The 25,439-nt window shown below is 39.8% G+C and overlaps 1 protein-coding gene across 25 annotated transcripts in view; it reads right to left on the bottom strand.

The window, feature by feature from the left end:
* Nucleotides 1-2,073: 2,073 nt before the first annotated feature.
* LOC101738029 (AT-rich interactive domain-containing protein 2) overlaps nt 2,074-25,439 on the bottom strand; it is a 49,004-nt gene continuing 25,638 nt past the window's right edge. For 5 of the 25 annotated variants that reach the window (XM_038015353.2, XM_062672090.1, XM_062672092.1 and 2 more), the window contains exons 22-38: nt 25,210-25,299; nt 24,307-24,345; nt 21,819-21,920; nt 20,136-20,198; nt 19,019-19,121; nt 18,438-18,515; nt 17,247-17,347; nt 16,602-16,691; nt 15,515-15,616; nt 14,583-14,966; nt 12,769-12,879; nt 11,750-11,886; nt 11,059-11,221; nt 10,389-10,541; nt 6,954-6,989; nt 4,413-4,504; nt 2,074-3,996 (exon numbers count right to left, since the gene is read on the bottom strand). In XM_038015353.2, coding sequence (XP_037871281.1) covers nt 3,894-3,996; nt 4,413-4,504; nt 6,954-6,989; nt 10,389-10,541; nt 11,059-11,221; nt 11,750-11,886; nt 12,769-12,879; nt 14,583-14,966; nt 15,515-15,616; nt 16,602-16,691; nt 17,247-17,347; nt 18,438-18,515; nt 19,019-19,121; nt 20,136-20,198; nt 21,819-21,920; nt 24,307-24,345; nt 25,210-25,299 — 1,947 coding nt within the window. In that variant the 3' untranslated portion in view covers nt 2,074-3,893. The remainder of the gene's footprint in view (nt 3,997-4,412; nt 4,505-6,953; nt 6,990-10,388; nt 10,542-11,058; nt 11,222-11,749; nt 11,887-12,768; nt 12,880-14,582; nt 14,967-15,514; nt 15,617-16,601; nt 16,692-17,246; nt 17,348-18,437; nt 18,516-19,018; nt 19,122-20,135; nt 20,199-21,818; nt 21,921-24,306; nt 24,346-25,209; nt 25,300-25,439) is intronic. The other 20 variants (XM_038015358.2, XM_062672098.1, XM_062672099.1 and 17 more) reach the window with 15 other exon arrangements.

Here is a 25,439-nt window from a genome sequence, read left to right as displayed (position 1 = left end):
GCCACTCCTCCGGGTCGAGGTTCTGGCTAGCCAGGCACTCGATTACCTCCTCGAAGCAGGGGTCGCCCTCCACGCCATTGACAGCTACTAAGGGCTGTCGGCGCCTGGGTTCGGTGACTCTCAGTGATGGCGGGGCAGCATTTCTAAGCTTGACTGCGGCCGCGGGGGACGTGGTCTGCACCACTACCCCCGCATTCCCAACCTTCCTTACGCTCTGTATTCCAATAGCCATTGACTTAGGGTCAATGGCCTTTTTTACCTCTTTCTTTGTGTCCTCAGCTGTCTTCAGTTCCGCATTGCCCTCGGACGGGTAGAATGCCAAGGAAGGCCCCTGAGAGGCCCCAATGGACCTCGGGACCCCACCAGGGCCCGTCCTGAGGACAGTGGCGAAGGTCGCAGGCCCAGTCCCAGACCCGGCCGCCGCACCAGCAGCCATCGAAGGCGCCACGGAGTCACGCCGTGCAGAGGCCTCTGCCGAGCGGAGCCTTTCGACCACCAGCTCCTTATCAGAGAGCTGGATCCCGAGGGCCCCAACTACGGCCAGGATATCGCGACCGAGTTCAGAGATTAGATTGACCTCCGACTTATTGAGCTTAGATGCCGCCGTCGCCACCGACATGATCCCGCGCACCGCTCGGTTTGCCCGCTCGAGCAGCTCCAGCCTCCCCTGCGCTGCTACATCAAGGGGTCCAGTCGGAGCCCCCGACGCAACAGGAATGGGGAAGCTAGGGACACCAGCCACTGGGTCAACCGGGGTGACAGGCGCCGAGGACGACAGTCCAGAAGCAACCGGGATATGCAGGCCGGTCCTCCGGCCTTTGGCACTCATAGCCGCTCCCGCTAAAAGGGCAGTCGACTGGCTTTCGAAGTCAATAAAAATATTGAGAACGCTAGTTTCCTTGCATCTGATTTCCGAAAAAACCGCCAATGATACGTGCCGAAGCATGAATCCGCGACTGTTGAGTGCATAACAACCACATACGAGCTTACTGTTATTTATGCATACAAGCTTACTGTTATTTATGTTTAACCACTTACCGTTATTTGAATGTTAAAAATAATTGTTTACATTAAAACAGCGTAATTCTTTACTAGTTCTTATTCATATATTTGTTACGACAAAAAATGTTGACCGATTAATATAACGATAAATCGCGATTGATAAAATAATTATCACATAGAAAAAGCAAATCGGAAGAGTGAAACATCACTACACGAGTAGACCCATTAGTGACATGAACAGTCTAAGCGATAAAAATACATACTTTAACTCATTTAAAGCTTTTAAACACTCATTTAAAGCTTTCCTTCGTTAAGAACGGTTAGGTGGTAAAAAACTCAATTGTTGAGTTAAGCTTGCCATTTTTTATATCTTATCGCAATTACTGTAATATTAACTGTGTGTACAATAAAGATAAAGAACTTGTAATATATGTTTAAATATATATCGCATATAAGGTGATATAAAGTCACTTAAGCAATTTTTGTTAACACTGAATTGAGTATGGGAAAATACATTTTTTGATAGTCATTAGTGAGACGAGAGAGATGTTTGCTTTTACTGATGGAGTTTAAATATTACCATTTTATTTCTATAGCCTAGCAGAACTATACAAGAATTATACAATAAGATGTTGAATTTTCCAACACTTCTCCTGAAAAATTAGATAATTTGCATAAGTGACGTTATCGCACCGTATCTGCGATATATTTTAATGTTTTCCCTGTCAATTTTCGATCAATCGATTCTACAGTATTTGAATCTTGAATAAACTCTTATCGATTTATTGTAACTATCAAGCCTAACTATTCCTTGCGAACCGATTTATTCATTTACCATTTTCATTTTTTTTAAACTAACTAACTTCTCTTCAGACTATGACATGCTAGTGATCATCTAAAAGGTCTCAAGTCTCTGGTTTGCACAATCGAGACTAGTGGTTGAGCACATGTATAGGTTCCAGGGCACGTGTTTAGAGGAAACATCCGGGGACCCGAAACCCTTATCCCACACTTTCAATGCAACAATTAAGCAATGGACACTGAAAACATGATATAAATAAAACACAATAACACGTTTCACTTATGTTTATTTATTTATTAAAAAAAAAAAAAAAAAAAACAAATACAACCCGTCTATTAATTTACACAAATTATGACGTCACTCTAGTCTAGACACAAAAACTGTAGAGTAGAACGTAAGATTACATAAAAAAATCAAGTCTGTGAGTCTGTGTTAAAACTTACAAAGCTACTTAAAAAATTAAAATTTAAAAATACTATAGCTCTTAATATTATTCGAACGTACTCATTGATGCTAATTAAACAGTTCCAATACTAGCCAATCTCTAGCGATTAGCATTTCAGAATCCACGGAACACTAAATTAGTAAGATCTCTGTATAATAAAAATTAAATTAAATTAAATTTTTATGTGTAAAACTTTACAAGATACATTCATTGATACATTCACAGTCTTCAAATGAGAACGCCAAATTTAAACAAGTAAATTGAACGTTAGACATAAGCACTATATTAGATAATAACAGTGATTTTTTGTCTGGATGTTTATTATCTACATATTTAAACATATAAAAGTCAGTCAGTCTCTGGTTCCCATAATACTGGGAATCATTTGGGGCTAGAAGACAGTGAGTGAGTGTGTGTGTGTGTGTGTGTGTGTGTGACTGATCTATTGATTATTATTAATATATCTGGAATAACCGCTATTTCGTTAATTTAGTTAATAAAATAATCGTATTTTCCCGTAAAGTCGCTAACCATTAACAATGATATTGTTTTAAATTTTACGAGTACTATTACCACTTTAATCGCACTACCACACTACTGTGTCCATGGTTTTATGTGGAATATCTAAAAAAAATTAACATTTAATAACTTCGTCGCCGTGAACTAATCTTGTATTCTGACTACACGAGTTTTTTAAGCCGAATTGTGTATTAACTGTTTTTGATAATCGAAAACCAGTTGCTTGTCCGATACAGCATTTATTTTTGTAATAAGTCTTCCGCGTTAAGCACTTAAATCGAAATCGACTAAATTATTAAGTATTAAAAAGTAATAATCACTACGATTGCATTTGTTCGTCTGATCGATTTTAATCGAATCAAACATTAATCTCTTGAATATAAAAATACATCTATATTGGAACAGAGTTTACAATATTACATACAATTTGTATTGAATACGATATTGTAACTGAGGCATTTCTCTATCGATTCAGCTTACCGTCCTATTTGAGAAAATGCAAAAATATTTTATATTTTTATAATAAATAATAAAATAGTGACATATTTTTTTTTCATCTTCTCGAAAAAAAAATTGCAAGACCAACTTCATACACATTTCATTCATTTTATGCATCGTTTAACTAACTCTTTATTTTTTTATTTTTTTTAATCTTTACTTATTACAAACACAAAAAAGATAAAGCAAACGGAACTTCGTTCGAATTAGTTGTCAATGAAACATAAGTCTCTATTGTTTTTTTTTTTCTCAAACTTACAGTAGAACAAGTTTCATTCATACAAAACAATTATCATTATACCTTACTTTATTAAAAAAAAACTATACTTAAAGTCTAGATCCACTCGTTCGCGCACTAATAAGACATATACACACAATCGAACGTGACCCGTTTAAAAATTTCATAAAATACTGATCATGTATTAGACATACAAAATGACAGTTCGTGTTGCGCCACGCTTAAGGCCGATTTTATAGGACGTTAAAGAGAAAAAAAAAAATTTTATTTCTTGTTGTGCCACGCTTAAGGCCGATTTTATATGACGTTAGAGAAAAAAAAATTTTTTTTTTTCAACGCGGCTCTGCTTTTCACACGTCCGCTCAGGGCTTGTGCCCATTAAGCGATTCTCATATGTTGTTCATGTCGTACAATACTTGGGCGATCGTGCGCGAGGCTTCGACCGTGCTGAGCGCGATCGCGGACAAATGCGATTCGTACGAACGCAATTGCCTGAAACAACGTAAATAAATAAGGTTTTTTTTTCCTACCTAAGCTGATAGCCTTGAGAGGCTATATAAGCGTAACCTTAACTAGTAAGTGACCTCAAACCGGAGTGTTGCTAACACTGGCCCTAGCAAGAGCAGTGCTTCGCAAAATCTACCACCGGATCGGAAATGCAAGCCACTGAGAAGATCCGGCGAGAAACTCAGTGGGCTGTGTCTGTGGGTTAATTCACTCGTCGAACCCTTAGTCGCAAGCGACGGGTTTGAAGAGGACGGTGACCGGTGCTTGTGATGCCTAAAAGCACCGTTAATGGATCAGGAGGATCCGTAATGACGTGTTTAGGACCACGTCGACTGTTTACCATTCCACCGGATCGGGTATGAAAAGTCGGAGATAACAACATATTTAAATTTAAAACTCACCGTCTTCCTGTATTCGAATAAATGACGATATTCCTCAGGATGAGGGCGGCCGTCAATCTAATGCTCTTCGTTACGGGACCTTCATTTTCGTCCTGGATCAACACAAAAATACATTACCGAGGACTTTCCACATTAACAATACTATTTAAAAAACAAACAAAAAACGACATCGTCAAATCGTAAATTTAACAACAAAAATATCTTCACACCATTTTATTACATATAATTTCCCAACCTATAAGAGCATGCATGTTTCATGAAAAATCTAGTTTTTTTTTTGTTGTCTATATATCATATTTTTATTTAACAATTGTAGTTGTATACTTCTATATTTGCGTAATAACTTTCCGAAAGCATTCAATGAAAGCACGAACGAATAAAGAACCAATAGATACAAAAGTTTGAGATTAGCAAAGCAAGAAACACGATAATGGAGCCGACATGTAGATCAATCTCTTAATAATCTATACTAATATATAAATCTACAGTTGTTTTTACGGATTTTCCGTTATAACTACTGAACCATGCATCCGATTGACTTGAAACTTGGTATCCATGTAGAAAATACATGTACTTAATGGATAGGCTAATATTTATATCAGCATTGGACTCCCTACACCAGTTGCGGGGGCATTAATGATGAGAATCTTTTTGGGGATGAGAAATAATAATGTTAATTTTAAGTGCCCAGCGATGCGGACGGGTACAGCTAGTTATAGTATAAAGACAGTTGGACGTCACAATCCCTTCCCGTCCCATCACCCACCTCGATACACGTACTGGAAGGTCTCATTTGTGTTGTATAAACGACTAACCCGCCCTTCTTATCTAAACTAAAGACTGTTATGGAGATTTTAAGGGCAGGGTGGCGGTAACCACCCGTATGTTCCGCAAGAAACCCTAACATTGACAAACCGTGTAACTCACTTTTGTACACAACGTTACGTTAAATTCAAATCGATTATTATTACATTTAAAAACCGAATAAAATCGATATTTCTTAAAAACAAATACTAGTCACATACTGATATTTTAAAATCGCCTCAGAAAAGTTTTTTTTAACGAATCGCGTGTAACTTTTTGAGTCTCTTTATTCCGCAGTTTCAGGTATTTTGCGGCGTAGTTCCGCTAGATTTTGTATTGGCTATTCAGTTAACCGAGTTAAATGGATTTTTGTTTTTATTTTTCCCTGAATTAGTGAAACGAATTAGGTTGTAATTCGTCGCCCCGTACCCACTTGACATTGAGTTTCGGGGCAGTTTATTATATATTGTATCATACAAGTGTGTGTAGCGATGTCAACGTCAGAATCGATATATAGCCCGTTATATAGAAGTTTTTTTTAATTCACATAGAAAGATTTTTAACGTTTTCCATCCGTATGACACATCGGTTGAATTACTGGTGGTAGTTTACGTCGTAGATGTCTATAGGCTCCAGTAACCGCTTAACATCAGGTGGGCTGTGAGTTCGTCCACTCATCTAAGCAATTAAAAAAATTTAAAAAGTATTTTTCTTTCTTTCTTTTCTTTTTCCATTTTTTTTCAAATGATCTACCTAATCAAAACTCAAAACTTCGTACACAGCTCAGAGTTGGATGAAAATAATGGAAGTAAATTTCATACTTAAGCCTCGTGTTTTAAAGGTGTCACTAAAAACTATATTACTTATTCCTGTTTACTTTCGTCTAGGGCCCGGCACATCTAGTGCTATTGACAGAATTTCATAGACGCAACTTTTTTTTTCCTACCTATGCAGATAGCCTTGGAAGGCTATTACAGCTTCGCCCTAACATGTAGGTGAGCTCACGGGGTTCAAACCGGAGTGTTGCTAACACTGACCCTAGCAAGAGCAGTGCTTCGCAGAATCTACCACCGGATCTGAAACGCGACCCACTTAGAAGATCCAGTAAGAAACTCAGGGGGCTGTGTCTGTGGGCTAGTTCGCTCGTCGAGCCTTCGTCGCAAGTGACGGGTTCGACAAGGACGGTGACCGGTGCTTGAGGTACCTAAAAGGACCGTTAATGGATCGGGAGGATCCGTAATGACGTGAGTTGGGCGACGCCGACTATTTACCATTCGGGCTACAGGATTGGGTATGTAATTCCCAGCGGCCACGGCAAGAGGGTTCTCATGTCGTGCCGCTTTCTCCAAGTGTAGACGCAACGAAAATACGAACTCCAATAAAAATAAAGCCAAGCTTCAGTTTGCATGAACAAATATGTGCTTCCTTATTTATATCACGATAAAATGGAATATTAAAGTTTTTGACACGAAACACCTCTGCGTTTAGATCTGAGACGTCAACTATACCTAGGTACGTAGTAGCTACACGACACGTTCAAACCCAAAATAATCACAAACCAATTCGTTCCGAGGCAAACATAGAAAAAAAAAACGCAAATTGAATAAAAATATTTAAACGTACAAACAACATAAATCAAAAAACAAAACAAAGGTAAAGCACGCAAACAAAACAAAACAAACAAACAAATAAATTAGAACGCATCCAAAGCGAGATGAACACGTGCTTTTTTCTCACCAATTGCTCCGGGGTGCGGCCGAGTTCTGCTCTTTGCTGCGCGCACAAACACAGACACGTTAGACGACGTTAGACACTTTTTTTCCTACCTATGCTGATAGCCTTGAGAGGCTATTTCGACTTCACCCTAACGTGTGTAGATGAGCTCACGGGGCTCAAACCGGAGTGTTGCTAACACTGACCCTAGCAAGAGCAGTGCTTCGCAGAATCTACCCCGGGATCGGAAACGCAACCCACTGAGAAGATTCAGTGAGAAACTCAGTGGGCTGTGTTTATGGGAGTTAGACACGAGGGACACGCTTAGTATGTGCATTAGTTGCGATTGACGAGGTAAGCTCCCCGCGCACTAGGCAGCCTGGCTACGGCAACCGAAATATTTGAGCAGCCAGTTATAGAAGCCAATCGACCCCAATTTATGATGCTTTTGTCGAGCGATTTGGACTTTATTTCTCGTAAAAAACGCAAAGCAAAGACACTGGATTCTGGATGGAACGGCACTCAAAAGGCTTATTCTATAACTTTTTCAAAGATGTACATACATACCCAGACCGGTTTTTTTGAAATACAAGGGACTGTACAAGCATGCTGTGTCATATAACTAGCATTTGGCAAAACGAATATGCATTGGCTGCTACAGCAAGTGCGCGGGCACTGACAGCAGCCACATACATACATTCGACAACACTCGCTCTGGCTGCAATTGGCTGCCGTGCAACAGACGCGTTGTATTGGCTGCAACAGCCAAGAGTTCCGGGCTGCTTATGTGCGCGGGCTCCCATACAACGCCATATATTCATCTGGCTGCCTAATGCGCGGGAAGTCTAACTATAGATGACGTCAACGATTATTGCAAGCACGGATTGGTTGGAACAGACCCGCGATCCAATTTATACGATACGATTCCGACATCAATCTCGTACCTCGAATCGTGAGGGGATCAATGTGATTAGTACTTCGTAAATCTACTCGTCTTTTTTTTCCCTACCTATTCACTGGTAGCCCAAGAGGCTATTCCAGTTACGCGCGGACGGGTAGGTGAGCTCACGGGCTCAACCTGAGAGAATTAGCTAACACTAGGCCTTGCAAGAGCAGCGCTTCGCAGAATCTACCACCGGATCCGAATCGCGACCCACTGCGAAGATCCGGCGAGAAACTCAGTGGGCTGTGTCTATGGGTTAGTTATCGAACTTTTCGTCGTAAACGACGAGGACGGTGACCGGTGCTTGAGAGACCTAAAAGCAGCGAGAGTAAATCCGGAGGATCCGACAAGACATGTTACGGAAGACGGCGGCTTTGCATTGATCCAACTACCCGTCGTTTTAGAAAAAAAAAAATTATAGAACAGTGAACGATTTTAGTGACGAACTTTACAGAACGATTTTTAATATCTTAATTTAAGCATCATCGAGTTAATTGATTTAATATTGACTAATGAACCAGTGGCGGCAGCACGCTTCGATGACTGGAATACGAGCGGGAAACGAGAAAGCTATATGTAAACTGAGAATTAACTATGAAATATAAACTGAGAAATTGTATATATGTATGTGGGTAGATCGCGGTATTTTTTATATTAGTTCACACTGGCACACTAAATATGGTTTTTAATTAAAAGAAGATGAATGTCTTCGATCGTCATGACGACGTTAACCCAGTGAGTTTCTCGCCGGATCTTCTGAGTCGGTCGCGTTTCCGATCCGTTGGTAGATTCTGTGAAGCACTGCTCTTGCTAGGGCCAGTGTTGACAACGTCGTAAGGTTTGAGCCCCTTGAGCGCACCTACTAGTTAAGGTTGCGCTGAAATGGTCTCTCACGACAATCAGGTTGGGTAGGAAAAAAAATTACGTAATTAAGAGTTTTTTTAAAATAAAAAATATGGTGTTAAAATAAAAATCCAGTAAGTAGATTTCGCCCTACAATAACCACATTAATATAAATGTAAGCTGAGAAATTGCATTCAAACTCTTAACCGTTAAAACTGGGCTGCGATTTAGTCGTCCTACGAACGAAATTGAGCACTTGGCACCAGACGGACGTTACACTCATCCGTTTTCGAAAGCATTAAAAATAATATTTTACGAGTGGTCGCGGCCTAAAATCTGAGACCCGGTACATCACTATTGATTTAATAAGCCCATTCGATTTAATTCTACGAGCTTTCTTGTCCTTTTTAAAAACTTCAGTCTCAGACACCATAATCACGTGTTCCATTTGTTCTACAATTTTTTTTATTGCCTTTGCGCGCAGACGAGCATACGGCCCACCTGATGGTGAGTGGTCACCGTCGCTCATGGACGTCAGCAATGCCAGGGGCAGAGCCAAGCCGCTGCCTACCAAAAATTACTAACCTAATTCCTACCTAAAGCGAAACTTATTCGAAAACTGTACTTTGCACTTACATTTAGCACTACAAGGACTGTTTGCAAAAAAGCTAATATATTATAGTTCACGATTTTCGTATTATAATAAAACATTAAGGTACACAACTAACTCCCCGGAGTCGTGTCGTACTGATTTGTCGAAAGTGACTACTTATAATAAACAAAAATATAATAAAATAAAAAAAACATTGTATCGATATGTTTTTTCTCGTTACAACGTAGCGTTATTAATGAAGTGCTTTTTGCGTGATTAGGAAATAGCGCGTGCTATTTATTACAATGACTACAGACAAACAAAGAAAGCTTTTGCAGATCAAACTAATTCCTATAGTAAACATTCTCGAATGTTTTGATTCTCGAAAGCTAGAGGTCTCATTTTTAAATAAGCTGTATATTTTTTATTTTATTTATACAAAAGCTGTCTTAAAATATAAAAAAAACGTTTAAATAAACACAATTGTTTATTTAAATATTATGCGCGTTTTGTTTATTTAAATAATGAAATAACATGGTGCGTGATAACAAACTATTTTACACGCTTTTTGCATTACAACGCAACTTGGCTTCATTTGAGATTGCTGGCTCACAAAACATGAATTAAAAGTATTATTAGCGAAACGAATGAATATCGTTTCAAAAATTATAATTTTTTTTTATTGTTTGAGTGGGTGTACGAGCTCATAGCCCACCTGGTTTTAAGTGGTTACCGGAGCCCATAGACATCTACAACGTAAATGCGCCACCCACCTTGAGATATAAGTTCTAAGGTCTCAATATAGTTACAACGGCTGCCCCACCCTTCAAACCGAAACGCATTACTGCTTCACGGCTTACTGCTTCATATCTCAAGGAAAATGGCGGATTTAATTATTTTTTTTGTTTCTACCTTTTCCGATAACCACAGGTGTGTGACGTGTGGGACGCAAATGTTTTTTTTAGTTATAGAAAAATGTTTTTTTTTAGTAATAGAAAAATGTTTTTTCAAGTAATAGAAAAATGTTTTTTTATGTAATAGAAAAATGTTTTTTTAAGCAACAGAAAAATGGAATACGTACACTTACCATTAGCTCCCTCGGGTTGAACATGTCGGCTGCGTGTTTGTTGAGAGCGGCCAGCGCTGCGTTGGGAGGGTAGCCCACCGACACCGGCTTGTTGCCGTCCGCGTCCGAGGCGGTGTGACGACGCGAGTTGTAAATCGCCTTTAACGCCTGGAGATAAAGTTGAAAATTGCATGGCAATGAATCGCGAGTACGTAATGCCTCTTGGGTACTCCTATCGTAGCGTGGAAGTTTGTTGGAGAGGTCAATGTGCTTATATTAGCCTAACAACGAAGTGACTACCACCTCGAGATGTTTTCTCTTCGTCTTAGATTATTGTTTGTATTCAATAAAATTCAAGTACAACATGCAAACATGTTTTAGACCCAAACTAGCGTGTGGGTGGGGCTTTACATTTATTGTTTTGATGTGTGGACGAGCACACAGCCCATCTGGTGTTAAATGGTTACCGGAGCCCATAGACCCTTACGACATAAGTGCCTCCACCCACCTCGAGACATGAGTTCTTAGGTCTCAGTTTTTACAGTACCACGGCTGCCTCGCTGAATTCTACGGTCTCAGTATAGTTACAACGACTTCCCTTCAAAGCGAAACGTATTACTGCTCCGCGGCAGAAATAGACAGGGTGGTGGTACCTACCCGTGCGTAAGAATATGAATATACTGACCGCCACGGTACAGTGCTTGTCTGTGAGATGGTTGAGTAGCGCGAAGGTCTTCCTCGGCACGCGGTCGCAGTCCAGCCACAGACACGGCGCTTCGCCCCCCGCGCCACCCGGGCAGTGCCGCCGCGCCGCGTGCACGAACACTTCCGATGCGTTCGCGAACGTTCTACGATAAACGCAATTTAGTAAAATATTAAATTAAAATCGATTTAAAACGTATCGTTATTTGTTAAGCACTTTTGAAATCGATTTTAAAATTTACTTATTAATTACATTTTTTCTATGACGAAATAAAGTTATCGAATCAGTCATTACACATTACATTTAACGGTTAAAAAAAAAGTAGGAACAATTGGAGTTTTAACATTTACCTCTATAATTTTATTATATAACTAACTGTACCCGTCCGCTTTGCTGGCCATTTAAAATTAAGATTATTATTTCTCACCCCCCCCCCCCCCCCAAAGATTCTCATCATTAACACCCCCGCAACTGGTGTAGAGAGTCCAACGCTCATATAAATATTAGCTTATCCATTAAGTACATGTATTTTCTTCATGCATAACAAGTTTCAAGTCAGTCGGATGCATGGTTCAGTAGTTATAACGAAACATCCGTAAAAACCACTGTAGATTTATATATATTAGTATAAGATATTTTCAAGGACATGGAATTATTATTGTAGATAACTCACTTGCCGCATCCACTCCAGTGGCAGATCCAAGGTGTGTCGGGGTCGTGCGTGGAGGGAGGCGTGCGCGGACACGGCGGCGGCGGCGGCGGGGGAGGCGGAGTCGCCGTCGACTTGGGCGGTTTCGGCGTTACACTCTTCTAGAAATTACGATAAACGCTACTGAACGAAAACCCGGAGCGGCTTTTCGTGGTATTTGAAAATCGACCTTATTGTTACACGGCGACTGATTAGATTTAATTAGTAATTAGCGAAGAATTAAACAAATTGCAACCGATAAGTACCACTTGTCGAGCCGCAATGGACTACTTCAGATCGCTCTTCATATAAACACGTATTTTCGTTCGAATTGATAAAATAGAAGTAATAGATAAGATGATAAAAAATAGTAGAAAAGTGCTATTGTGGCTAACCGGAACAATGATGGAATAATTGTTGTGAGGACCAATAAGCTAGCTAATAAATAAATTTCTCATTAATCAACATTCGTTTTGAAAACTCATATGCGAAATAAATAATTACTTTAAGACACAAATAGAAAATTAAAACAGATTTTGTCAAAATGACAACACCATCAATATAGTTGAAATATGCATTATTGAGGGTAACTCAAAAACTACCAGTTGAATTTTGATAAAATTTAAATGTGACTGCATGTGAAGAACAAGCACAACGATTTAAAGAAGAGCTATCAAAATTGGACCACCTAGACCAGCCTTTCCCAAAGTGGGCGATAACATCCTCGTGTGGGCGCTGCAGGCCTAAAGGGTGGCGGTAAGAGACCCAGAAAAAAAACGGGGGCGTTGTGTAGGGGCTTGGGAGGTGATTTATAATTTTATCTAGGAGGACTCCCAGACACCGACGAGCTCTCCCTATAGTGGTTTTTAAATAGGTGAAAAAAATGGGGTCGCTTAAAATAATTTATTCTCAAAGTGGGCAGTAGACAAAATAAGTTTGGGAACCCCTGACCTAGCCGAATTGAGAAACTTTCTTTTTGAAAGTCTGTTAAAATGTCGTGATACCTCGGGAGTTACCGGCTGCGTCACAACTAGCTCCTTATCGCCGATCTTCGTGTTGCCAACCATCACCGGTTGCCGGGTGATCACCTGCCTCATTGCTTGTGCCTGGACTTTCTGTAAATAAAAAAATAATATTTAATTTATTTCTCCCTGTCCTAACATCTATACTAATATATAAATCTACATTGGTTTTTACGGATGTTCCGTTATAACCATGCATCCGATTGACTTGAAACTTGGTATCCATGTAGAAAATACATGTACTTAATGGAAATGCTAATATTTATATGAGTGTTGGATACCCTACACCAGTTGCGGGGGCGTTAATGATGACAATTTTTGTGGGGGTGAAAAATAATAATGCTAAATTTAAATGCCCAACGAAGCAGACGGGTACAGCTAATATACTATAATTATGGTTAACGTATCATAGTTTACCGAGATATTACTTACTTCTAGATATAGTGAGCTTAGTGCGAGTTCTTTAACGTTCTCGATAGCGTAAAAGTTAACATAAATTTGTATGGAGTTGGAACGTTTGCCTACGTTTGCCACTAGAGGCGGTGTTCCAATTCCATACAAATTTGAGTTAACTTTTACGCTATCGGGAATGTTAACAAAACTCGCACTAAATCCACAGATCAAAGGCTTTCTATAAACACAAACCCACAAAAAAATGCGAGTTTGCGTAATTAATAGCAGTAATGTGTGGGCCCGCACAGTTCGGTGCAATTATTGTTTTATATTATTTTGTATTGCTTCTAAATGGGTGAACGAACTGACAGTTTAGCCGATGCTAATGATTTACCGGAGCCCGAAGACGACTACAAAGTAAATACCGTCACCCACCAGTTCTAATTTTCAGTTTTACAGCACAATGGCTGCCCCACCCTTCGAATCGGAAAGTATTACTGCTTCGCGGCAGTAAAGTACCCACCCGCGCGCGGGTACATCACTACATATCTATCTCGAACGAAGCAGTTATGCGACTTTTTGGCGGGAACGCGACGAGTAAAGTTGTGTGATTTGTTTTATGTTATCTATTTAGTGTTTCTTCGGGTTTAAATGTGTAATAACAGTGGTTAATTAACTGTTTAATATTTGTGAAAGTGCACAAATGTGGGAAAATGAAACAAAGCCGCTGGACGTAGCTTCTCGGGATCCTCCAGAAAGTCCACTGAAAAAATCTCCGTAAATGACCATCATTTTACTGAGATTATATTTCATCCCATATCATCTCTCAAATGAATCATATTCATTCCATTTCACTCCATATTATAATTTTTCATAAAAATAAGAATATTAATTATTATAAGACATGACCTAAAGGTCGTAGTTACCAACCAGGTCATAAAATCCCTCAAAAAAAAAAAGAAGCAGTTATGCGTTCGGTTTTAAAGCATCGAACATTTGTGAGAACACAATTCAGACTTCGACTTCATGTATTGAGGTAGAGGGCAATCGCTTTACAATGTCTATAGACGCTGATAGCCGCTTATCAGAAGATGCTTCGTGAGATTGAATCTAAATGCATTAGAGCTACATGCCGTAGAGGTAGGCCAGGGCAATCGCGCTGTTCAACAAATTTCTGTCCGAAATCCAGGATGCTGACGTGTTTGCCGATAGTTGGGGAATACTTTTTTCCAAAATAATGTTATCTTTAGCATAATAATAATACTTAATAATTTTAATAATGTTTTTTATGTTAACGAGTTAGGCGTTTTGGTGCAAACTGTAAGCCTGACTTTGTATTGAATGGAATGAACAAAATAAATAAATAAAAATTAGAAAAGGAACTAATTGTCTCTAGAACTTACCGCGCCGCTCTGAATGACTGTATTCTTGGTGTCAGTCTGCACAACGGATGCCGGAGTCGCCATCGGTTGGTTCACGACTTGACTCCTCTGAGGTTGCACGACTCTGTGAACGTTCGCCTTCAGCGGTGCACTCATCAGCACGGGCTGGTTGTTCGACACCGATATAAGCTGTTGCCCCCCTTGGAGCAATTGCTGGTTCCCCTGAATCAGTTGCTGGGTGCCCTGCATCATTTGGTTGCTGGTCGACGTGGTGATAAGAGTGGGAGGTTGCTTCTGGGTCACAACTATCTGTTGCGCTTGAGGTTGACTAACGATTTGAGCCTTGTGGGGCTGCGGTTGGGTCGTTATTATCGGTTGCTGGCTTGGAGTTATTTGAGGGGCGTTCTGTAAGTTTAGGGGAGGCGTTAGAGAAATAAAACATTTTTCATTTACGAAATTTTCAAATAATTGATACAAAGCCGTTTGATTTCGATAATTAGAATACTAAGAAGCAAAATCACCAGTAAATGAAAACCGTATCTAAATGAATACAAATTCAGGATATTAACTTTTTTTCCCCCAGAAACATGACATGCCTTCAAATATTTTAAGTAAAAAAAAAAACTTTCATCTACACATTTAATAAAAAGCTTTCGTTTCATGCACAAAACCAAGATATACGCGAATTTGATACAATGGAAATTAGGAACATCAAAAACACTTAGATTACAATTCATCTATTGCCTAATGAGAATCAAAGCAAAATTCTACCTTAACCCTTCATTCTGAAAGACGCAACATGTTCTAGAAGCTACTTTTTCACTTAGCACTCTGTCCTGCTCGCACTTTTACATTCAACTTCATGCGAGAGCAGGATAACTATATTTTTAGTACTCTTTTTTTTTAACCATTCTAATGGATGCATAATTAAGAATATCAAATGATGCATGAACCTGAGCAATGGCAGTCTTCACAACGGTTATCGGCTGTGAAGTGCTCACTAGTGTTGGCTGACTGACAATAACCCTCTGGGTCGACTGTATCACTCCAGTATTCTGTACGTTCAAAATTATACTTTATTTCTATAAAATTAGGGTATAAAATACTTTGATGCATAATTTCGAGTCATGTTGACTTCAAAATATCAAAGAACTCATCAGAATTTAATACCATACGAGTGTTTTTTAAACTTTAGACAGTAAATTATAGATCTCTGTCGGAACAATGCCAACTTAATAATGCCAAATAAAAAAATATTCTTTTATTTATATCTGAATTTGTTTAAAATTTGAGCTCTCTCTCTCTCTCTATTTTGATGTAGCGCAATAAAATTTAGTCACTTTTTACTGTGTTATAGAGCTCATTTTCCAGTCGCACAACTTTAATTAAGCACAAAATCATTTAAATCCTGCAACCATAAATGAAACCAACTGATGAATAAAATCAAGAAGAAAACGATGATATTTGCAGATGAGAAATGAATGAAATATGATTTACGTTAGAGGAAACGCATAGAATTTTTCAAGTCTTTTACTGGCTTAAATCTTTAATTAAATAAAGATAAATATTTATTTTGTGTTTCTGACTATACTACTATCAAATAAATATATTCATAATATTACACAGTTCATCAATGTTGCAAACTGTACATTGTTTGTAATTATACTAATATCAGACCCAACAGATGATAACTCGATTATAATGAAAATTATTGTTATTTAAACACACATTTAACGGGCTCGAGCTTGACGTTAGCTTCTTCACCGGCACAGGATACACAGACATACAGCCAAACGAATACCAAACATCGCTGGCACAGTACCAAGCCAAGGAGAGGTGATCTTATCGAAAATTAGTAAAAGCATTATGACATGAATAGATTTTGTTAATACAACGCTGTTATTACATGTAAATTTGTAAAAAAATATATATACTTTAAAAACAAAAAGGAAAATGAACGATTAGCATGAACGAATGAGAACCCATAGACAACAGAAATTAGTACTAGCGATACTTTTTGGTCATGTTTTATTTTTTAACCTGTATTATTTGTTGTTGAGTCAATGCTTCGGTCGCTTGCGCTATTAGACTGTTTAGCGTGCCTTCGTCCAAGCCGCCAGGGTTGTTCACCTTACATATGAAAATTTAATTATCCTTTTAAATTGGTTAACTGTAACTATTGAACATTCGGGTTTTGTAACTACAAACATAAGCACGTTCGTCCTTTATATAAGAGCAAAATAGCCGCTATCCTAATACCGATAAGGCTTAATTTTCATATGACAAGTTTAACGATGTTATTCTTTTTGCGATGTCTATGTGCCCCGACATAAAATTACTTTACAACAAATTTGAACAAATTTGAATTTCCTAATATATCCAGAGAAATTAATGCTCTAATGCTGATTATATCAGATGATTGATCAGAATTTAAAAATCGACAAACACGTGACCCTTAAATTGGTTCGTGACAGCCCTAAGTACAAAACGCACACGGCATTCAGTTGACATTAAATTTTGATAAATTCTACATGGAGACATGTGAAGCATATTTAATTCCACATGAATTTTATCATCTCGTGTCATTATCATATACAAACGTACATAATTAAAAAGTTTTGTTTTGTACTTATGACATTTTTGCTGACACCAATAATTGATCATGCTGATGTGTTTCAAGCTTACCGTGAGCGTCAGCGGTCCACCCCCGGCTGGACCCTGAACGATTATTATAGTCTTCTGCATCATATTGCTCGGCAGATTCTGGGTGATGTAACTCAGACCTGCTGAAACACACAACGAATCGTCACGAGGAACCTGTGACAGATGCTGTGTCATAAGAACCGGTTTGCAGGGCAGCCGGTAATGAAGACTCCGACCTGGTGCCTGAACAAGGTATCTATTTACTGGTGGTAGGACCTCTTGTGAGTCCGCACGGGTAGGTATCACCACCCTGCCTATTTCAGCCGTGAAGCAGTAATGCGTTTCGGTTTGAAGGGTGGGCAGCCATTGTAACTGAATATGCAATTTCGAAAGGGCACATCTCGGAAAATGTAAAATGTTCAGGAACTGAAAAAAAACTCATTCTTTTCTAAAGCAGTGTAAAATTTAAAAAACTAACTTTTGAGATATATTTTAGTGTTAATTAGCAATTGAAAATTACTGGAATTATTATAAAATGGGTGTAGGTAAGCCTCAAAAGTACATGTATATGAAAAACGTATTTGACAAAATATGCGACATGTGCCCTTTTCGAAATTGCATATTCAACTATACTTTAGACCTTAGAATTTATATCTCGAGGTGGGTGGCGCATTTACGTTGTAGATATCTATGGGCTCCAGTGCCCACTTAACACTAGGTAGGCTGTGAGCTCATCCACCCATCTAAGCAATAAAAAAAAAGAATCAAATATAGATAACACAGAATTTTGTATTTTATTCTAAAAGCCATTTTTAACATGCATTTTTATAGCCTAATATCTTCTTTTTTTTATTACTTATATGGGTGGACGATCTCACAGCCCACCTGGTGTTAAGTGGTTTTTTTCGTCTTTACTCGTCTCTTCAAGGCAAGATAATAAGTAACATTCTATGCCTGAACTAAAAATTTCGCGGAAGAGCCGCAGCCTCAAAGAGACTTATGGGACTCGTGTTAAGTGGTCACCGGCGCCCATAGACATCAACAACGTAAATGCCGTCGCCCACCTTGTGACATGAGTTCTAATTCTCCGTTTTGAGATTGAGATACAAAGGGTGCCGCATCCTTCAAACCGAAACTCAAGACTGCTTCGTGGCAGCAATGGGCGGGACGGTGGTGCCTACCCGTGGGGGTTCCCAAGACAGCAGTAAAGACAGATTTCATCCCTGCGTTTACCTTGAGAAGTGCTGGGGGTAGCGATGATCTGCATTGGCTGCTGCATAAACTGCGCCGGCTGTGTTGCTATCGTTTTTTCTGCGACAAAATGTTTTATTCTAAGTATAATAAAATAAATCAAAATAACACACACATTAATAGCACGTTCAACTAAAAACTAATCATAGTTTTAATGGTGATTCTAGTCAGGGTATCAGGTCAAATTAATATTATTATTGTATTGCCAACGGTCCTTGATGCGTGTACAGATAGATACAGATTAAGCTAACAAAGGATGTTCAAAAAGTTACGCTATAAGCTAAGTGAGAAGATATTCAAGCAAGTACTAAATTGGGCGAATTCAGAACAAAAATTGCCAATAATTTGGTAAAAAACCAGAATCTCACTAACCATAATTTCCAGACTTTAGATCTAATAATTTGTCGTTTTTTTTCACGATAACCTAATCACCATTCATAATACACGATAACATATTATATGTATATGTAGCTAATACGATAACATATTATATGTATTTCAACAGTGACAATTTAGTTTTGGCCCCAAATGACGTCACACGTACCCGAAGAGATTTAACATACCTTGCAGAATCAACTGTCCGGATTGCGAAGCTATGATGTTTTGGACGTCCATCGGTTGCACTTGCAACATCGGCTGTTGCATTTGTAATGCCGGCTGCTGGACCTTGGACATATCAAAAAGAAACGAAAAACATTATCAATACGATATACTCTTATTATTGTTTCCCCCCTACCTATGTTGATAGCCTTGAGAGGCTGTTTCAGCTTCGCCTTGACGTATAGGGGAGCTCACGGGGCTCAAACCGGGAGTGTTGCTAACACTGACCCTAGCAAGGGCAGTGCTTTGCAGAATCTAGCACCGAATCGGAAACGCGACCCACTGAGGAGATCTGACGAGAAACTCAGTGGGTTGTGTTTATGGGTTAATTTACTCGTCCACGCGTCCTGTTCATCATTGAGGGTCGTGACGAATGTGGGAGGAGGCGGACCCAGCTAACCCGTCCTCGCAGATCGCATGATTACACTTTTATTGAAAATTATAAGGCACGGCTAGCAGTGACCCATACAATCACTGCCTCCCGATCCACTATCGGCGATTTTAGCCAAGCACCGGTCACCGTTCTCGTCGAACCGATCGAATGCGGCGAAAGGTCCGCCGTGAAAATTAACTCACAGACACAGCCTACTGAGTTTAACGACCGTCTGGTGTAGTGGTAAGTGACATGGTCACTACACAAGGGGGTCGCGGGTTCGAATCCCGCCAAGGGAAGATATTTGTATGATAACTATAAATGTCTTTTCCAGGGTTATGAATGTATATTAAATATATGTATGTGTATAATAAAAATCTTACATTTATATCCGTTATCTGGTACCTGTAACACAAGTTCTTTACGAACTTATCACGGGACCAGTTAACGTGGCGTGATTGTTAGTAAATATTTATTATTATTATTATTATACTGAGTTTCTCGCCGGATCTTCTCAGTGGGTCGCGTTTGCGATCCGGCGGTAGATTCTGCGAAGCACTGCTCTTGCTTAGACTAGTTTTAGCAAAGTCTGCAGACTGAGCCCCGTGAGGTCGTGAAACTAACATGACCCCTCGAGGTCAGTTATATCGGTAGACAAAAAAAAAACAAGCACACAATCACAATATTGTTTAACTAATATTAATTACCTGCAGAGTTTGACCTTGAACCTGTATAGCAGACTGCTGAACTTGCATTGTAGGTTGTTGCACCTGGAATGGGAAACATTGCTACTAGTAAGACCTCTAAGAGAATATTTGAATTTTTCGGTCACATTGCTGGAAAGAGCGGTGGCAATCTTGAAAAATTTCTATTTTTTTTTATTGCTCTTGTAGGCAGACGAGCATACGGTCCACCTGATGGTGAGTGGTTACCGACGCCCATGAACTACAGCAATGCCAGGGGCAGAGCCAAGCCGCTGTCTACCTCAAATTTGCAAGATAACTGCCAAGATTGCAGGCAAAAGATCTCGTGGCCGTAATCCAATGCGCCGGTCCGACCAAATCCACACCACTCTGGATACCAGTCTACGACGCCATACACACCGCCGAGAACAGAGGAAGATGGCGAAACATCATCCAGAGAAGGATAATGGGAGGAGACGGTCACGACCCTCAGACATGAGGAATGCGACTGAGGAAGGAGGGAAGACATCTCCTGAGCACATAAGGGGTACGAACCAATTACGTGTCTATTTTTGCTGCGACGCAGTAACGCGTTCCAGTTTGAAGGGTGGAATAGCCGTTACAAAATAAAACTGAGGCTTAGGACCTAAAAGTGGTGATGTCTATGGGCTCCGATAAGAGTTTAACATCGAGAGGGCCGTGAGCTCTTTCAATCATCAAAGAGAGAAAGAGAATATAACAATCAACAGGCACATGTATTTGTATAATAAATAATCGGTCTTACATTACTTTCAGACAACTCTTTTATTTACAAAAATTCTGGAAAAGATAAAGATACAGCAGGTGTGTTGCAGTGTACTATTAACAATACATTATTAAAGGAACCAACAAAAAAAATCGTAATTAGGTACTAATGATGGTGGTAGGGCGTTTTGTGAGTACCTGATATAAGAAACTAAATACATATCTATACTATCTATAATCTTCTTCTTCTATATATATAAAAATGAATTGCTGTTCGTTAGGTTCGCTAAAACTCGAGAACGGCTGGACCGATTTGGCTAATTTTGGTCTTGAATTATTTGTGGAAGTCCAGAAAAGGTTTAAAAGGTAAAAAAATATGAAAATGCTCGGAATTAAATAAAAATAATAATTTTGTTTTTTCCTTTGATGTGTCCCCCGTCAGAAGGATTTCTTTTGTTTGTTTAAGTTTAATTTATACAAAAGTTTAGGTTTTTTATTTATCGATTGAGGCACTACGAAGTCTGCCGGATCAGCTAGTATTATTATAAAGCTGAAGAATTTGTTTGTTTAAACGCGCTAATCTCAGGAACTACTGGTCCGATTTTAAAATATATTTCAATGTTAGATAGCCCATTTATCGAGGAAGGCTATAGGCTATATAACATCACGCTAAGACCAATGCAAGCGGAGCACCAATAAACAATGTTTCAAAATCGGGGCTTTAATCCCTTTTGAGAGCTTCCACTGCGTGCGCTGCGGAAGCGATTAAAGTTTCGCTAAAGTAATGTATGAGAGAATTGTTCCCCTTTAAAAGATCTAACATTCTATTATTCAAAAATATTTTCACTTTCTACGTAAATGAAGAGGCGGGTAAAATTTAACGTTATGCCAAAGTAACTATTCCACGCGGACGAAGTCGCGGGTATAAGTTAGTAAAAGATATAAAAATCTAGCAGTACTCACCTGCAGTATTGGTTCTTGAATTATGACGGACGGGTTATCGGCCGTGCCCGCGACCAACACCGGCGGTTGGATCACATCCATTGCCTCTTGTTTCGGTGGTAGCTGTTTAAAACATAACACGTATTACAAACTGTATTGAAAACTCACCCTCCGTTTTTGTAAACAAAAACCGCAGCTGATGTGAATCGAAATTCGAGAAAACGCGGGACGACTGTCTTCGTAGTACATTGCGGGTTCGCGGCTCTCCTCTCGGTCAGCGAACTCTCTAGAAACTCTAGATCAGGGGTCGGCAACGCGGGGCCCCCGACCGATTTTTAATGCGCTCTCGCTGGACTAATGTAAATGTATGACAGCCAGAGCGATTTACTTACTCTTATCAAACGGCAATATACAGCAAGTAGTCAGTTGAGTTTAGGATTGTGCATAGATTAGCAGTTTGCTAACCTTGAGCGTATCTAATAACACGCGCGTATTTTTTGTTAGTGTGTGATCATATTTCGAATAGACCACGCGCAGACCATGCATTTAAAACTACCAAGTAATCCGATATAATTATTTTCTTTCAATACCGAACAAAGCTTAATGACTCACATTTAGATAATAGGTTAAGGACCGGGAATTCTAAATATATCCCCAATTATAAGAAATTAGCTGTAAATATGGACACCCAAGTTTCACACTGAATTATATGTATCATTATGTATGACACCAACAAAATAAAGTTATAAAAGATCTGTTTTTTTAATGCCTATTGATGATACCTGATACCTGTTGATTATCTGTAAAATATGGGCCCTCGGTGATTTTCAAATTTAGTATTGCGCCCTTAAGGACAAACAGGTTGCCGACCCTTGCTCTAGATGGTACTGTGCACTCATGTATGCAGGATGTCGTCGTTGTCAAACCAAAATCTGCTATGTGCACTTTTTAAGATTTTTTACTTTTTTAACTTTACGTATAGTTCACAGCCCTATCTACCGTATAAAAAAACTGTTATGTATCTATAGCTTTAATATTTATCTATAGCTTTTATTTGATATAGTTCTTAATAATTCCCCTTCATATAAAATTTTATACGAAAATGTTTTTACTCGTTAATTCAAAATAGAGTTTTTGCACATAGCAGATTTTGGTTTGACAGCGACGATATGCTGAATTAAGTCATGACCGGACTGTACCAATTTGGAGACCAATATCGTAACCTTTATGTGGAGCTTTTAATTCCTCAATACATGGGTAAACGAGTTCAAGGCCCATCCGATGTTAAGTGAATATAAAAACTCAGAGACATCAGAACGTAAATATGGCCACCAACCTTGACACATGAGATCGAAGATATTTGTTTTTATTGGTGTTAAGTGGTTACCGGAACCCATAGAGATCTACGACGTAAATACGCCACCCACCTTGAGATATGAGTTCTAAGGTCTCAATACATTTACAACGGCTTTTTTTCGGGCCGGGGGCCGAACCTCCTACGAGGTCCCCGCGCCTAGGGGGCGCGCGGGGTATGTGAGACTCAACGATCTGCAGGTGTTCAGAGCAGATCGCGGGCCCAAGGATTTTAGGGCCCACCCACTAAACGACTCCCCTGCACTCTTACACCCGACGTCCGATCTCCGTCCGGGGTCAGAACCCGTTCAGAGTAGGGGGGTTCCCACGGTCAACACTACAACCAGACACGCGGCGCCACCCCGAGGACGCCCGACCGACGGGTCGTCGAGGCGATAGTCGACGACCAACGACGTCGGTCTCCGCGGTACGGCGGCCCTACCAGGCCGCCCGGGCGGTGCCGCTGGTGTTCCGGGATACCCCGCTGGGCCAGAACCAGCCTGCCGCGTCGGAACGCGATACACCGCCGACCGGGTTGCTCTTCAACAGTATGTTCGGTGACGACAGCGACGACGAAAATGCGGACCGCATCGCAGTCCGCAGCCGCCGACGCGCCGTCCCGTCCTCCTGGTGCCAGCGCGCTACAGTGACGGTAGCGTGCGGCGCAGCCTCAACCCCCTTAGGTCGCCCCGTGACCATCACCGGGAGGAGACTGCCTCCGTCCTACCACCAGTAAAAAAGAGTCAAGTGTCTCCCTATTACGGCTGCCCCACCCTTCAAACTGAAACGCTAACTGCTTCGTGACAGAAACGAGTGAGATGGCGATACCTACCCAGGCGGTAGGTCTTACTGGTGGTAGGACCTCTTGTGAGTCCGCGCGGGTGGGTACCACCACCCTACCTATTTCTGCCGTGAAGCAGTAATGCGTTTCGGTTTGAAGGGTGGGGCAGCCGTTGTAACTTACTTGAGACCTTAGAACTTATATCTCAAGGTGGGTGGCGCATTTACGTCGTAAATGTCTATGGACTCCAGTAACCACTTAACACCAGGTGGGCTGTGAGCTCGTCCACTCATCTAGCAATAAAAAAAAAAGCGGGACTACTAAAACACTCCATCACCCGTGAGAGGTTAAACATAATAAATGACATACAGAAACCTTAGTCCGCATTCCCGCCACCATCAATCGATGAGGTCGCTAAAGTTCAGACATGTAAAGACGCACGCCAATAATATTATAAGAATTGGTAAATTTTCAAAGTAACAACGACACACGAACAACTGATGAAAAATGAAGTTACAACGTATCAAATTAAATGATATTTGCTTTTGTAATTAATTAAAAATCGCTTAGAAAATATCATTTTTTTTTCCCTACCTATGCTGATAGCCTTGTGAGGCTATTTCAAGTTCGCCTTAACGTCTCAAATCGGGAATGTTGCTAACACGAGCCCTAGCAAGAGCAGTGTCTCGCAGAATCTACCACCGGATCGGAAGCGCGACCCACTGAGAAGATCCGGCGAGAAACTCAGTGGGCTGTGTCTATGGGTTAGTTTACTCGTCGAGCCCTTCGTCGCAAGCGACGGATTCAGTACGGTACGGTACGTTTGAAGAAGGCCACTTTTAATTGATTTACTTTTGATTGAAAATAGATTTTATTCAATTATTAAAAGTACATATCGACGCTTGAAAGGCAAACGTGACTAAGCGACAATAACTGCTTTGTACATAAATGATAGGCAATAACCATATTCGATGCGCAAAAAAATATATTTCTAGGTCTATTAAAATAATTTCAATCCTACAGCTAGATTCGTAAAATATAATTTTTTTCAGGTATTTTAACTTTAAATTAGTCTACTGTAAAGTTCACGCATTGTCGCTTAGTCACGTTTGCCTATTATCCGCAACACGCTTCGTCAGATTATAAAAACAGAATTATCAGTAACATGCTTCGTCAAAAAGTACAATACTTATTTTCAGCTACAAGGGTCATAAGATACCTATAGGTCCACACAAACAGCTTTGATTGATATATGAAACAGTCGTTATCTTAACATACCAAATCGTCTTCGTCTTCTAAAGCGGATGCCGCGAGTGCCGCATACAAATTTGCCGCCGTTTTCGATACGGATTCTTGTCGGACGCTTGTCTGTTAAAGAATACATTAACATTCGAATAGTATAAAAAAAACCTTGTCAAATTAAAATACACCAATCGAATTTAAGAGCTAATTCATAGCTAAATTTTACATCAGCACAATTGGATCTCTTTAAGGTTATGGCACACTGT

The sequence above is a fragment of the Bombyx mori genome, chromosome 14 (genome assembly GCF_030269925.1).
Source record: "Bombyx mori chromosome 14, ASM3026992v2".
Lineage (NCBI taxonomy): Eukaryota > Metazoa > Arthropoda > Insecta > Lepidoptera > Bombycidae > Bombyx > Bombyx mori.
The sequence above is the reverse complement of the archived record's forward strand: the minus strand, read 5'-3'. Positions and strand labels throughout refer to the sequence as shown.